The 15,299-nt window shown below is 45.1% G+C and overlaps 1 protein-coding gene across 2 annotated transcripts in view; it reads left to right on the top strand.

Moving 5' to 3' along the window:
* Positions 1 to 13,631, top strand: part of LOC102273079 (nuclear autoantigen Sp-100) — a 30,910-nt gene extending 17,279 nt beyond the window's left edge. Inside the window, exons 7-12 of one of the 2 annotated variants that reach the window (XM_070385381.1) lie at positions 1,124 to 1,264; positions 1,970 to 2,053; positions 2,568 to 2,723; positions 3,905 to 3,994; positions 5,188 to 5,241; positions 5,873 to 13,629. In XM_070385381.1, the coding sequence (XP_070241482.1) occupies positions 1,124 to 1,264; positions 1,970 to 2,053; positions 2,568 to 2,723; positions 3,905 to 3,994; positions 5,188 to 5,241; positions 5,873 to 5,970 (623 nt within the window). In that variant the 3' untranslated portion in view covers positions 5,971 to 13,629. Of the gene's footprint in view, positions 1 to 1,123; positions 1,265 to 1,969; positions 2,054 to 2,567; positions 2,724 to 3,904; positions 3,995 to 5,187; positions 5,242 to 5,872 lie in introns of both variants that reach the window. The other variant, XM_070385388.1, reaches the window with a different exon arrangement.
* The last annotated feature ends 1,668 nt before the right edge of the window (positions 13,632 to 15,299 follow it).

Raw genomic sequence — 15,299 nt, 5'->3', positions numbered from 1 at the left:
CACTGAGAAAGATAAGGTGTTCTCAGTGATCCAAATGGCCCTGTAACCCCTCAGATAAAAATAAGATTCTCCCCAGGAAAGGAAAGACAAACGCCAAAAGCCCAGAGCTGAGGGAGGAACAAAGGAAAACACGGAATCAGTTTGGGGAAGAGGTTTTGTGGATTCCCTGTCCCTTCCTTTGTTCCTCTAGAGTCACTTCTAAAGTCTAAAGTCACTTTCAAAGTGGTCTTAAACTTCAGGGACTCTTTTGTATATGAGTGCTAGTTCAGATTTAAGCTTGAGTCATCCCATGTCATCCCAGGAATGTAGACAATAGAAGGAATACCTTTCTTGTAGTTTCAGCTCTAGATTGAAAAGCTGGGGGAAGAAACTTCATTTTCTTTTTTTGCACAAATCAGAAAAACAGCTACTGTATAGACTTTCCTTTTTGATCTCAGCAGATGAACTGGACTGATAGTGTTTATTCAGATTTAAGACATTATCTGAATCTTGGTTTGAGTAGATTTGGGATCTATCTGTAATATTAACTAGATCAGATAGCTTTTATATTTTCATATGTACACAGAGGATCACCTCACCCTTGTCAACGTCCATCAGTTATTGAACTTTGTGAACTGGCCTTGAAACATTACAACAATGTTTTGTTGCACCAATTTTATAAACTTTTTCAGTTCAATATGTGCTATTTTTCAGAGACAAAGTAAAGTTTAATTTGTCAGGTTCATGCTTTTTGTTTTAGCAGCATTCGATAGAGGATCTTTTATATACATTTGTAATTGATAAAAATAAACCAGATTGCAAATTTGTTTTCTTTCTTTTTTAAGCAAACCATGTACCAAGTTTTTTGGTTCAGATGGCATAGGCCAAGTTAAATTGCATTCTATTAAGCGATATGAGTATATTTCTGTAAGTATAAATATGTTGAAATAAGGTTTTAAAACACACACACACGCACACACACAGGAAGGGACAGAGTGAGCAGCAGGAAGGAGAAGGGTGGGTTGGATCCCCCCACCCCCAGCAGTGCAATTACAGGGAGAAGACTTCTTAATGCTAGTGAATGGTGCTCACTCCTTTTGGGGGAGACAAATCAAAATTCTTCATTCATTAAAATTTGATCCAGGAGCAAAGCCATCCAACCATGGACTACAGATCAATTCCTGTTCTGTCCATCTAGAGGATATAAAGAAGGAAAAGCCATTTTTTAACTCAGAAGTTCAACTGCAAGCCCAAACAAGGACTGACCAGGTGTCTGACATAATAGGTAAGGCTGACAGAAAGAATGTGGAGCAGGGATCAAGGGAACAAGGCAAGAGGCTGGGGCATCAGGGTCAAGCCAGCCAGTCCAGGTGGCCTTGGGCAGAGGAAGGAAGGGCAGAGAACCAGCACCCTGTGCTGTGAGTTTAGCGGAAGAGGTTCCTCAGGGACCAGAAAAATATCAGAAGATGGTGGGTTATAAGTATTGATGACCAGGAGACTATTTCCAAAGTAAGAGAGGAAAGTAGGGGGGTAGAAGATAAAGAAAAGGGAAAGATCAGAGAGCCAAGATATTCATGAGAGGAGATGGAAAAGAAAAAAAATGACAGAGGGAGGCATAAAGAGATACAGTTCCCAGACAGAGAGGTGTAAGTAGGGAAAATGGGCAAAGCCAGGAGAAAGTGAAGAGGTAAAATGAGAATGAAAGAAAGAGGTAGAATGGAGTAGAGGGTCAGAGCTAGGGTGGGGGTGAGGGGTAGCAGGAGGGTGGGGGAGGGGAGTGCGGGCAGGATGGGCGGAGCCGCCCTCTGCGTGTGAGCCTCATCATCTTTCATGCAGGACCGGGAGCAACCTGCAGCTCACCCACATTCAAGCACAGACCACGTGCCTTGAATTAACTTAGCTTCTAGGTCTCCCCGGTGCTCTCATTCTGGGGTTTCCTGCTGCGTGGGCTCCACCCTGAGATCCTAAGGGGGTTTGTTCCTCTGTGCAGTGATCAGCAGTGAGGACTCTGCAGAATCCAGTGATGGAGACGAGTTCCCAGAACCCTCCACACCAACACCAAGAAGAGCGGCTGGTAAGGAATGGGGAGAGCAAGACCAGGGCTGCAGGAATCTGCAGGAGAGCTGCATGGACACCCTGCTGCATGTGAACTAGACAGCTAGTGGGAAGCTGCTTGTATAGCACAGGGAACTCAGCTCAGTGCTTCCTGGTGACCTAGAGCGGTGTGGGATGGTGGGGGGCAGGAGGGAGGTTCAAGAAGAGGATATGCATATACATATAGCTGATTCACTTCCCTGTACAGCAGAAACTATCACAACATTGTAAGCAACTAACACCTAATTAAAAAAACAAAACAAAAAACATTGTTACCATTGGAAGCCCATCTGCCTTGCAAGTTTTCATAGAAATTATAAGACTTTGGGGAACAGATAACTGTTTCTTCCTCTTACTTGATAGAGACCGTGTTGTTCAGTTACTAAGTCGTGTCTGACTCTTTGAGACCCGATGGATTGAAGCCTGGCAGGCTCCTCTGTCCATGGGATTTCCCAGGCTAGAATATTGGAGTGGATTGCCATTTCCTCCTCCAGGGGATCTTCCTGACCAAGAGATCGAACCCGAGTGTCCTCCTTGGCAGGCGGATACTTTACCACTGAGCCACCTGGGAAGCCAAAATACCCTGATTAAGATAGAGCCCAGGAACTTCAGAAAAACAACCACATCCAGAAAAAGGGTTTGGCAAAGAGGTAAGAGCAAATAAAATCTCACCACTGTTGTAAAGAAGCAGTGTTAAATGACCCATTCTAATTCTTTGCTATACCCTTCAAAGTAAAATATAAACTTACTCTAATTTAAGATGGTTCATATTTAGCTTTTGTATTCATCAGTTAGGCTAGTTACTGAAATAAACCTGAAGAAGTCAAGGACTCAAAAACCATAGAATTTTTATTTCTTGTCAAGTAAACATTGCAAGGAGTTTTAGATGGTGGGAGGGGGGTGGGTGCGGAGGGGAAAGGAGTCTGTTTAAGTAGTCTGGATGGAATAGCCAAGTGGGAGATCCACCTTCTTCAAGACCAGACTTGGTCTCTTCAAGACTGCCCTGGGAGAGAAGCAACACTAAAAATAAATACAGACATAGACACCAAAACAGCAACAACAAATCTATAATGGGCCGGGAAAAAAGAAAGACTGTGGTGAAAGAAGTTGAGGGCTGGGATTTCCCTTATGGTCCGGTGGCTAAGACTCCATGGTCCCAATGCAGGGGGACTGGGTTCAATCCCTGGTCAGGGAGCTAGATCCCACACGCCACAGCTAAGAGTTCGAAAACCTCACCTAAAGATTCTGCAAGCTGCAATGAAGACCTGCTGCTGCTAAGCTGCTACTAAGTCTCTTCAGTCGTGTCCAACTTTGTACAACCCCATAGACGGCAGCCCACCAGGCTCCCCTGTCCCTGGGATTCTCCAGGCAAGAACACTGGAGTGGGTTGCCATTTCCTTCTCCAATGCATGAAAGTGAAAAGTGAAAGTGAAGTTGCTCAGTCGTGTCCGACTCTCAGCGACCCCATGGACTGCCGCCTACCAGGCTCCTCTGTCCATGGGATTTTCCAGGCAAGAGTACTAGAGTGGGGTGCCATCACCTTCTCTGAATGAAGACCTAGCACAGCTAAATATTTAAAAGAAGAAGAAGATGATGATAAAGGGCCAATACAAAGCAGTGAAGCCCCCTGGGAGTAAAGTTTTCTCAGGTGCAGGCAATGTAAAGGAATAAAATACAGGCCTACAGATCATATGAATATAAAAGACAGATCATGATGGTCTGATCGAGGTACATTCTAGGCGTTGGTTTTCAGAGCTTCCCAGGTTGTTTCCTATATTGGTACCTTTGTCACACACTGAGAACTTCAAGGGACATTTTCTCCATTCTGTAGTGATAAGGAGTGAAGAGTCTTTAGAGTCCAGCGAGGACGAGGCGCCCTGGGGAACACAGAGCTCAGCTCTGAGAAGTGATCCTGATAAAGGTAAGGACTGCCATCCCTGGACTCCAGACATCAGGAGTTTTCTAGTGCAATTTACTCTGAGCACACTCCGCAGCCAATAGTTCAGTGGCCCTTCAGAGCCCATCCTCTGCATTTACTCCTGTGACTATTCTGAGAATTGCAAAGAAACCATTATAAATTCAGATGAACAAAATGGCTCTAGTTGAATGGCATGGTCATTTTACTGCATGCTCTCAGATGTATTCCCCCACAAAGTATTCGGTTATACAGTGATTTCTGCCTCTGCCTACCTGCTGTTTGCAGAGAGCAAAGTGAAGTAGCCTGCCTTTGCTTGATTCATTACTTGTCTATTCAAAACTCAGAAGCTTCTGGCCATACTCCCCAAGTATTGACAGAAGCAAAAGCTTCTGGTTATTACTATCAAATTTCATTTATAGCTTTTGGCAGATGACTGCCCCGCCAACATGGCATTGGTCTATATAATATTTGAAAATATTTTCTCCAATAAAATATCCTTTTATGTTTATAACAACCTATTATAAAAGGTAGCTCAGAAAACTGGTTCCCTCATTTCCCAGTTGAGGAGACTCCAGCATATAAACATTTAAGGATCTTTTACACATCACACAGAGAACGTTACCAGAAGATGCAAAACCAACAACTTGGACTCTTAGCAAACATTTGCAATCCTTTATTCAAAATCTTTAACACAACATTGTAAAGCAACTAGACTCCAAAAAAATTAAACATTAAAACAAAATCTTTACAGCCAGATATAAAATAGCAATGTTTTACTATTTTAGAAGGACAATGTGGTGTACACCCTATATGTTACAAAACACCCCAGTACAGAATCCCATGATTAAATATACCATATTAGTGTTCCTGTAACAAATTGTGTGAATTCACATCAATTGTGATATTTTATTGGACTCCTGGCAGCTGAAGTCCAGATTCATTGGCAAATTAGTTAGCTGCAAGCCTATGGAACAAAAAATGTTGGTTTTCAAAACTTCTTTGATTTTGCAATCAGGGCTAAAGGATAAGGGATCTTCACTCCATTTGGTAGTGATCACTTTCCTTTAGATGGGGAGAAACAGAAATGACCATCATTGCATCTTTATAGCCCATGTCCTGTCTACAATGTGAGTAATCACAAGATTTACCACTCTTTTAGTTACAGATTACTGATTTTATTTTCCTTTGCTTCCTAGATCCTACAGATATCAGAAACACATCGATCCGCAGGAGAAGCAATAGGAAAAGATGTAAGAACAATTAAAAATTCTTGATGTAACAAATACCTTTTTTGGCTACAAAAGCTTCATTTAGGTTTTTGGCTATACCCTTGAAAATAAAATGATATGTTTCTAGGTGTTTTCAATAATTCATATTATTCATTTTAAATTAGATGAGCTGAGCTAATTGATGTAACAGGTAGGCCTCTAGAAGTTCAGTGTCGTAAGTGCAATACAAGTTTATTCTTCACTCACATAAAAGGATAAAGCGGTTCCCACGTTGGAGGGGTGCTCATTGAGGGCCCAGCTGATGGAGGCTCTGATGTTGAGCTTGTTGCTTCCACGGTCCCTCTGGATAAGAAACAGAGTGAAAGCAGGAATGTTAATCTGTGCAGACAAGAGGAAAGGGTAAAAGCTAGTGACCAAAGGGAGTGCCTTCCATAGCAAAATCCTGGCCACTCTCAGCCTTGGGGGTGGTTCCTGGAGCAACCTTGACCACCAGATCAGATGGAGCCACGGAGGGGGCGGGGGCCTGGTGGGAGAATTATCCTTAACCCTCTTACACAAGCTTCCCTTTCCAAATTTGCTGTTAAAGAATTCCATGCTGTATTGGTCCTAGGACACAGACTGAGATTTAAAGGACTTTTATTTCTTTCTGCAGGGATGAGCGGTGGTGACTCTTCAGACTTGAGTAATGAAGGAGAGCCTCAGGCAACATCTAGGTCAGCCCTAAGAAATGGGTCAGGTAAAGAAGATTAGGATGTCCAGCCTTGGCCTGCAGCATGTCAGGACTGAAACGCCACGATTTTGAAGACCTTGTGTCTTGTTTGTCCTGGAACTTTCTTCAGCATTTTAAAAAATGGAATCAGGCAGGAAATTTGTTGATATAAGATCTGAGTTGATGCTGGAACCTGGGGGCCCAAAGCCCTGTCATGGTCCCTGTTAGAGTGGAGTGTATGACGTAAGGTAATGTCCATCTAACAGTGAGTCCACTCAATCCAGGGGGTCACTGGGCAGTCATTACCCAAGTTCCTAAATGTATAATCAAGACAGCCACAGTAGTTGCTTAACTGGTTCTTTAACCCATAGTTCTTATCTATGAAATAACAATGATATCTTCAGATCAGATCAGATCAGATCAGTCGCTCAGTCGTGTCCGACTCTTTGCAACCCCATGAATCACAGCACGCCAGGCCTCCCTGTCCATCACCAACTCCCGGAGTTCACCGAGACTCATGTCCATCGAGTCAGTGATGCCATCCAGCCATCTCATCCTCTGTCATCCCCTTCTCCTCTTGCCCCCAATCCCTCCCAGCATCAGAGTCTTTTCCAGTGAGTCAACTCTTCACATGAGGTGGCCAAAGTACTGGAGTTTCAGTTTTAGCATCATTCCTTCCCAAGAAATCCCAGGGCTGATCTCCTTCAGAATGGACTGGTTGGATCTCCTTGCAGTCCAAAGGACTCTCAAGAGTCTTCTCCAACACCACAGTTCAAAAGCATCAATTCTTCGGCGCTCGGCCAAGTAGAAAGTTCTGAAACTAAAGTTTCTCATGGTAAAATAGAAAGTTGGAAGGAATATTCATTCCTGAGAAATGAAAAGATAACATAGATTAATGCCACATGGAAAAATTTAAGGATGTAGGGGTTATGTCGTGCAATCATTCAGTCGTGTCTGACTTTGCAACCCCCTGGACTGCAGCACACCTGGCTTCCCTCTCCTTCACTATCTCCTGGAGTTTGCTGAAACACATGTCCATTGAGTTGGTGATGCCATCCAGCCATCTCATTGTCTGTTGCCCCCTTCTTCTCCTGCCCTCAATCTTTCCCTGCATCAGGGTCTTTTCCAAAGAGTCGGCTCTTCGCATCAGGTGGCCAAAGTATTGAAGCTTCAGCTTCAGCATCAGTCCTTCCAGTAAATATTCAGGACTGATTTCCTTTAAGATTGGTTTGGTCTTCTGACATCTGCAAAAGCTATATGGTTCATAGCTCCTGTCAAAGTTGTTCAGTCGTGTGTGACTCATGGACTGTAGCCTAAGGAGCTTCTCCGTTTATGGAATTTTCTAGGCAAGAGTACTGGAGTGGGTTGCCATTTCCTTCTCCAGGGGATCTTCCTGACCCAGGAATGAAACCCAGGTCTCCCGCATTGCAGGCAGACACTTTACCCTCTGAACCACCAGAGGTTCATGGCTACTGCATGACTATTATAAACCTAACATGATTGGGGTTTATGGAAAGCAATACTCGGGTCTTGGTAAATCATATTCCTGCTTGCTGTGGTGCCTAAATAAAGATCCTAGCTAGAGGCTCTGCCCTTCTGCAGAGCTAAAGCCAGTGGTCCCATCTGATCAGAGAGCTCGGTTGGCAGTTCTGCTTGATTTGGGTCTCAAACAGCAGGTTCTACCACCCGGCCCAGGTGGCAAAGTGTACTTGTAACCTCACCCATCTGCTGAGTGTAGCTTCCAGTTTTGGTCATTCAGAAAGTCTGGCTAGGTAATCCAAGTAGCCCAGAAACAAGCCTATGATGCCACCTGCCCACAGAGCCCTCTCCACAGCCCTGCCCAGCAACAGAGCCCTGTTCAGTTGCCAAATACAGCCTGTGATCTCGCCCATGCAGGGAGCCTAACCAGTGAGTCTACTCTAGTCATGGAACAAAATTTGTGGCCCCACCCAGTGAGGGCACCTAGAGAGCCACACTCTGAATGTGGAGCAGTTTTGACCCCCACCCAACTGCAAGAAACTGCTGGAGCCCCCTCAGCCAGAGAGCTTGGCAAGAAATCATCCCCACAGCAGGGAACAGCTGGCAGTATAACCCTGTCTGTGGCCTCTTTTAACTATGGAGTCCAGCCAGTGGCACCATCAGGCTGGCAGCATAGCCTGAAACTCTATCCAACCAGGAGCTATGGCAGAGCCCATCTTGTAGCCTTACCTAATTGCTGTCGTTGTTGTTCAGTCGCTAGGTTGTGTCTGACTCATTGTGACCTCATGGACTGCAGCATACCAGGTTCCTCTGTCCTCCACTATCTCCTGGAGTTTGCCCAGATTCATGTCCATTAAGTCAGTGATGTCATCCAACCATCTCACCCTCTGCCACTGCCTTCTCCTTTTACCTTCAGTCTTTTCCACCATCAGAGTCTTTTCCAATGACTCAGCTCTTCACACCAGATGGCCACAGTATCAGAGTTTCAGATTCAGCACCAATCCTTCCAATGAATATTCAGGGTTGATTTCCTTTAGAATCGATTGGTTGGATCTCCTTGAAGTCCAAGGGTCTCTTAAAAATCTTCTCCAGCACCACAATTCAAAAGCATCACTTCTTTGGTGCTCAGCCTTCTTTACAGTCCAGCTCTCACATCCATACATGACTACCGGAAAAACCATAACTTTGATGCTATGGACTTTTGTTGGCAAAGTGATGTCTCTGCTTTTTAATATGCTGTCTAGCTTTGTCATAGCTTTTCTTCTAAGGAGCAAGCGTCCTTTAATTTCATACCTAATCATGGAGTCCAAAAAAACCGTGAATCAAGAATAGTACCTGACAAAGTTGTCCTTCAGAAATGAAGAAGAAATACACATTCCCAAACAAACAAAAGCCAAGGGAGTCCATCATCACTATATCTGCCTTATAAGACATGCTACAAGGCATTCTTCAACTTAAAATGAAAGGATACTAATTAACATCATGGAAACGTGAATATGCAATACTAGTGATGGTAAATACACAAAGTCAGATTCTCTGATACTGTAATGGTTATACGTAATTCACCACAACTCCCCTTAAATGTTAAAAAACAAACATATTCAAAATAACCATAATTACTTCAATTTGTTATTGGATACACAATATTTAAAAGATGCAAATTTTATCACTGATTAAATGTGAGGGGAGAAAAGTAAAAGTGTAAAGTTTCTTAATGTTTTAAAGCTAAGTTATCAGCTGAAAATAAGAATAATAAGGTATTTTATGTAAGCCTCATGATAACCACAAAAGAAAAGCCAGTAGTAGATACACAAAATATTAAGATAAAGGAGTCAAAGCATGCTGTTACAAGTCACCAAACCACAAAGGAAGGCAGCAAGAGAGGAAGCGAGGAATAAAGTATGTACAAAACAGTCAGAGAACAATTCACAGAATGTCAATAGTAAGTTCTTCTTGTTGTTCAGTCACCCAGTTGTGTCCGACACTTTGAGACCCCATGAACTGCCAGGCTTCCCTGTCCCTCACCATCTCCCAGACTTTGCCCAAGTTCATTGCATCGGTGATGCCATCTAGCCATCTCATCCTCTGTCACCCTCTTCTCCTTCTGCCTTCAATCTTTCCCAGCATCAAGGTCTTTTGCAATGAGTTGGCTGTTCGCATCAGGTGATCAAAGTATAGGAGCTTCAGCTTCAGTGTAGTCCCTCCAAAGAGTATTCAGGGTTGATTGCCTTTAAGATTGACTGGTTTGATCTCCTTGCTCTTTCAAGAGCAAGCAGCACAGTTCAATAGCATAAATTCTTTGGCACTCTCATCTTTTTTATGGTCTAGCTCTGACAACCATATGTGACTCCTGGAAAGACCATAGCCTTGATTTTATGGACCTTTGTCGGCAAAGTGATGTCTTTGCTTTTTAACACACTGTCTAGGTTTGTCATAAGTTTTTACCTATCATAATTACTTTAAATGTAAATGGATTAAATTCTCCAATCAAAAGACATAGAATAGATGAATAAACTTAAAAAATAAGATCTAGGGATTTCCCTGGTGGTCCAGTGGTAAAGAATTCATCCTGCAATGCAGAGGATGAAGGTTTGATCCCTGGTCAGGGAACTAAGATTCCTACACCCTGCAGAGCAGCTAAGCCTGCACATGGCAACTACTGAGCCCACGTGCTCCTGAGCCCAAGTGTCACGCTAGAGAGTCCATGTGCCACAACAAAAAGATCCTGAATGTGACTAATAAGACTTGTTGTTTAGTCACTAAGCTGTGTCTGACTCTTTGTGACCCTATGGACTGTAGCCCACCAGGCTCCTCTGTCCATGGGATTTACCAGGCAAGAATACTGGAGTGGGTTGCCATTTCCTTCTCCAGGAGATCTTTGTGGCTCAAAAGTGGATACTTTTGAGATTCTTTTTGGCTCAAAAACCAAGAAGCCCAAATAAATATTAAAAAAAATAAGATCCAGGTATATACTGTCTACAAGAGACTCACTTTAGCTTTAAGGAAAGAGTCCATATCTGTGAGCCATTTGGTCACAAAGGAGTCTGGCTGTGGCCTTACCTGGGGGGAGTGTGCCTGTGTCCCTGGGAGTTATAGGAGAATAGGTGCTCCTGAGGTCCTGGGCCACTTGGTAATGACCCCTGAGCCTGAACTTTCCAATGTGAACCCCTTTATCAAGGAGATCAAACCAGTCAATCCTAAAGGAAATCAGTCCTGAATATTCATTGGAAGGACTGATGCTGAAGCTGAAACTCCAGTATTTTGGCCACCTGATACGAAGAACTGACTCATTGGAAAAGACCTTGATGCTGGGAAAGATCAAAGGCAGGAGGAGAAGGGGACAACAGAGGATGAGACGGTTGGATGGCATCACTGACTCAATGGACATGAGTCTGAGCAAACTCCGGGTGTTGGTGATGGACAGGAAAGTCTGGCGTGCTACAGTCCATGGGTTCGCAAATCGTCAGACACAACTGAGAGACTGAACTGAACTGACTTTTCTTGTTTAAAGTCTATTTTTATGGTATAAATATAGTTTCACCTATTTTCTTTTGGTTACCATTTGCTTGTAATAGCTTTTCCAACCCTTTGCTGTCAGTCAATGTGTTTCCTCTCCTAGTACGGTTCCTGGGGTGGACATTGTGCTCCACTGAGCTGGAGAGAAGGACCTTTCATCTGGAGGGAGTGGGTGGGCATCCTCCAGCTCTCTCTCTATAAACTGAGCGGAGAAATGTCCCTGTGAGTCCTCCCAAGACCCAGATCAGAATCTAGGGACTGAGCTATCTGTGTTTCCTATTATGAGGAACTCTTACTTATATACACATAGGTTAGATGATCTTCCTTTCTTAGTTATATGCACAGGAACTTAGAGCAAGAAGGAGGCAGTGGGAAAGTTGTGGCCCAAAGCCCTTGGAAACAAATGGTGATGTAAATAAGTCCTTAGAGCAAAGCCAGATTGGATAACGATCACTCAATTTCCTCCTTTAATGACAACAAAAGATATTCTTAGTCATCTTGGCAACACCCTGTTTGTGTCATCTGTATAGCTGAGTATTAACTCCAACTGGGATCCTAGAATTATCCATATCCTTCCCCCAGGCATGTTATTTGTTATGTTATTTCGTTTGTTAATACAAGCATACTCTAAGAAGGCAGGTGTTTGTGTTCCCGTGAGCATAGAGGTACAGAATGTGCATAGTTCTGGGCTTGCGTATCCTAACACAGGTGTGTTTTCTGTTTGACATACCACACAGCAGCACCCCTTCCTTGGGTGGGCAGGGGGCTGAGGGGGCACTGGAACCACTGACATCGCCAGAAGAAGGCCTGGGCCAGGGAGCGGGCAGGACTGGTCCGCCAGGGAGGAGGACCAGGAGTTCTGCTTTAAATCCCAAGAGTGAGCTGCAACCAACCAGTTTCTTGTGGGTAACAGCTAGAAACTCTGGACAGCTTTCAAAACGCAACCGCCTAAGGTTTCTGGAAAGGGAACAAAAGTAGGCTGGTTTGGAGGAAAATTGAAACTCAGGGGATGCTGCCAGAGCAAAACGGTTCCTGTTTATTGTCAGCTGACTCTGAGAGCAGCCATAGCTTTACATGGGGTGGCCAAAACGTTGGTAGGAAGCCCACCTTCTCTCTGGTCACCAGAACCAGGAAAGAAGCCCAGGGCAACCAGGCTTTCTGGAGAGAGGCGGGGAAGTCACAGGAGAGAGTCACAGAGAAGAACCTCAGATTCTGTGTATAAACCCTCTCCAAGTTTTCAGCATCCCTCCGTGTGTGCATCCCTCTGACGCCTCTGAAGTAAGTGAAGTCACTCAGTTGTGTCCTACTCTTTGAGACCCCATGGACTTTAACCTACAAGCCTCCCTGTCCATGGAATTTTCCAGGCAAGAGTACTGGAGTGGGTTGCCATTTCCTTCTCCAGGGGATCTTCCCGACCCAGGGATCAAACCTGGGTCTTCTGCATTGCAGGCAGACGCTTTACTGTCTGAGCCACCAGGGAAGCCCCTGACCCCTCTGGGTAGGGACAATTTAACTGATCCTCTTCCCGTGGTGAAGCCTCCTTACAATCCACCTCCTATCTTACAACCATTGAACCTTCATGAAGCTGTTCTTTCCAATCACACTGCTTCTGTTCTGTATAGTAGCACTGATTTCCCCGCCATGGATCTTCCCTTTGATAGAAGTATCCACTTAGAAGACAAAAGAAGCAAAGGCTGTCATGTGGAGGGATTTGCAGAAATATTATTAATAGAAGTGGGAAATCTGCACAAGCCTCGCTGTTCATTCAACCGTTTCCTTCTCTGGTCCACCCTAGCTCCTTGTGGTGCCCAGCCCTGCTGACATTCTGGAGCTCCCTGAGAGACCCCATACCAAGGTAGATTCCAAGAAACGTTCCTCCCGCTTCCCAAGTGCAGGGCAGACCCTTACAGCCATATCCCCTGGGGGCGGCAAGTCCAGTATGGAACTGCCTGATCCCAGATCTGCCAGGGATGGCAGCCAGTGCCATCAGGGACTCGCTCAGGAGGCATGGAGATCCCACCAGCTATCTCCAGAATATCAGACATGGCAAACCCGTGAAAGGTCCACCCCTTGCTAAGTGATCGGGCTTCTAAGTCAACCATAGCTGAATGAAGCTGTTGTCGTTCAGTCACTAAGTTGTGTCCAGCTCTTTGCGACCCCATGGACTGCAGCATTCCAGGCTTCCCTGTTCTTTACCATCTCCCAGAATTTGCTCAAACTCATGTCCATTGATTCAGTGTTGCCATTCAATGAAGCTAAGACTAAGCTAAGACTTGGGTTCCCCTTCTCCTGGCAGCAGAGAATCATAACGGTGGAGGAAGGTGACGACAACTCCACTAACACCCAGGGTCCAGGGCATGAAGTTGCCTGCCTGAAATGCACAACTTCTTTTCTTCTTTTTAACTTTTTATTTTATACTGGAGTATAGCTGATTCACAATGGTGTGATAGTTTCAGGTGGACGGCAAAGAGACTCAGCCATACATGTATGTGTATCCATTCTTCCCCAACTCCCCTCCCATCCAGTCAGCCACGTAGCATTGAGCAGAACTCCTTGTGAAACACAAAACTTCTTTAAAGTGTCATATTGTCTCTTAACAATTCATCCCATGCCATTCATTGTCGCAGCTTGTTTAATAATGTGAATTGCTTTCAACTGCTCACTATGGAGTGAGGTTCACATGTGCAGGAGAGACCTCAGGAAGCTTCTGCCACAGTTGCAGGCCATGAGAACAGAGCCTCAGGTGAGGAGGGGCAGGTTTGAGCAGTTCTCCTCCGGGAGGTGAAGAGGGCATGGTCACCCCGAGGCGCCTGGACAGAATGCAGCTCTCTAGGAAGACAGGGGCTGCAAGGGAATGGGAAGGACAAAGTCTCAGGGCTTCCCTCACCATTTAAGCCAAGACTTCCCTGTCCAGACCGTAAATGTGTTTGTGTGCTCATGAACCGTCAAATATCAAACATATCTCAGGACCCAGTCCTAAAGTCAGTTCACCTTTATTTGGAAGGAAATAATGGTGTTTCTACTACTAATTTCAAGGGATTTAGACAGTTACAATTTGAGATGAGATTTTCTGCTTCAGTTTCTCTGCTGGTGTGTTTCAGTCGCTCAGTCGTGTCCAACTCTTTGCGACCCCAATTACTGCAGCATCCCAGGCTTTCCTGTCCTTTACCATCTCCCAGAGTTTGCTCAAACTCATGTCCATTGAGTCGGTGATGCCATCCAACCATCTCATCCTCTGTCGTCCCCTTCTCCTCCTGCCCTCAATCTTTCCTAGCATCAAGGGATTTTCCAGTGAGTCAGTTCTTGGCATCAGGTGACCAAAGGACTGGAGCTTCAACTTCAGCATCAGTCCTTCTAAGGAATATTCAGAGCTGATTTCCTTTAGGATTGGCTGGTTGATCTCCTTGCAGTCCAAGGGACTCTCAAGAGTCTTCTCCAACACCACAGTTCAAACGCATCAATTCTTCAGCACTCAGCTTTCTTCACAGTCCAACTCTCACATCCACACATGACTACCAGAAAAACCATAGTTTTGACTCTACAGACCTTTGTTGGCAAAGGAATGTCTCTGCTTTTTAATACGCTGTCCAGGTTTGTCATAGTTTTCTTCATAGAGCAAGTGTCTTTTAATTTCAGGGCTGCAGTTTCTCTGAATAGGCAACAAAACTGTTCCAAGGAGATTGTAATACCAGGCAAGACCACTAGGTGGGGAGTGCAGCCAGCTAGAGCCAAGTCAGGAAGGAAAAGGGTACCCAGTCCCAGGGGATGCAGACCCTGGGTGCTGAAATGAGAAAGGTGAAGGCAGTGACAGGCTCCTTCCTTGCTTTGTGTTCACATGGTGTGTCTGGAGCTGGGTGGTCATAGCAGAGAGGTATGAGGTGGGTTCAGTGGGTTGCAGAGAGCGTGTAGCGCTGCTCACATGTAACCAGGGTACAGGGGAAAGCGGTCTTTGTTGAGTTGTTGATGCCACATCAACTACCTCCCTGGAGCTCAGGCCCAGGACTCCAGCTGAAGGGCTGTGGGTGATGTTGCCAACTGCAACTGTGGACAGGACTGCGCCCTGGGCCAGCCTCTTCCTTCCTAGGAATGCACAAGGACTGTGGGTTTCCTCGGGGGCGTTTCTCACAGATGGCCCCCAGACCTTTTGAAAGAGGCCCAGATGGATTTCCAGTGGTGCCCAGTGGTCCCCTTCTTTTCCTCACTCCCCACCACCCTCAGCCTTAAGTCTTTTCTTCTGCTTAGATGCCTCTGCCCATCCCACTTTCCAAGGATTCGCTGTCTTCCCTGTAGAAAGGATCACATCTCCAGCCCAACAGTTCCTCTGGCTTCTGAAAAACTTTGCAGCCTCACAAGTCCACAGCTCCACCCCTTAGCA

This window comes from Bos mutus, chromosome 2 (assembly GCF_027580195.1).
Source record: "Bos mutus isolate GX-2022 chromosome 2, NWIPB_WYAK_1.1, whole genome shotgun sequence".
Taxonomy (NCBI): Eukaryota; Metazoa; Chordata; class Mammalia; order Artiodactyla; family Bovidae; genus Bos; species Bos mutus.
This window is presented reverse-complemented; position numbering and strand designations above follow the sequence as displayed.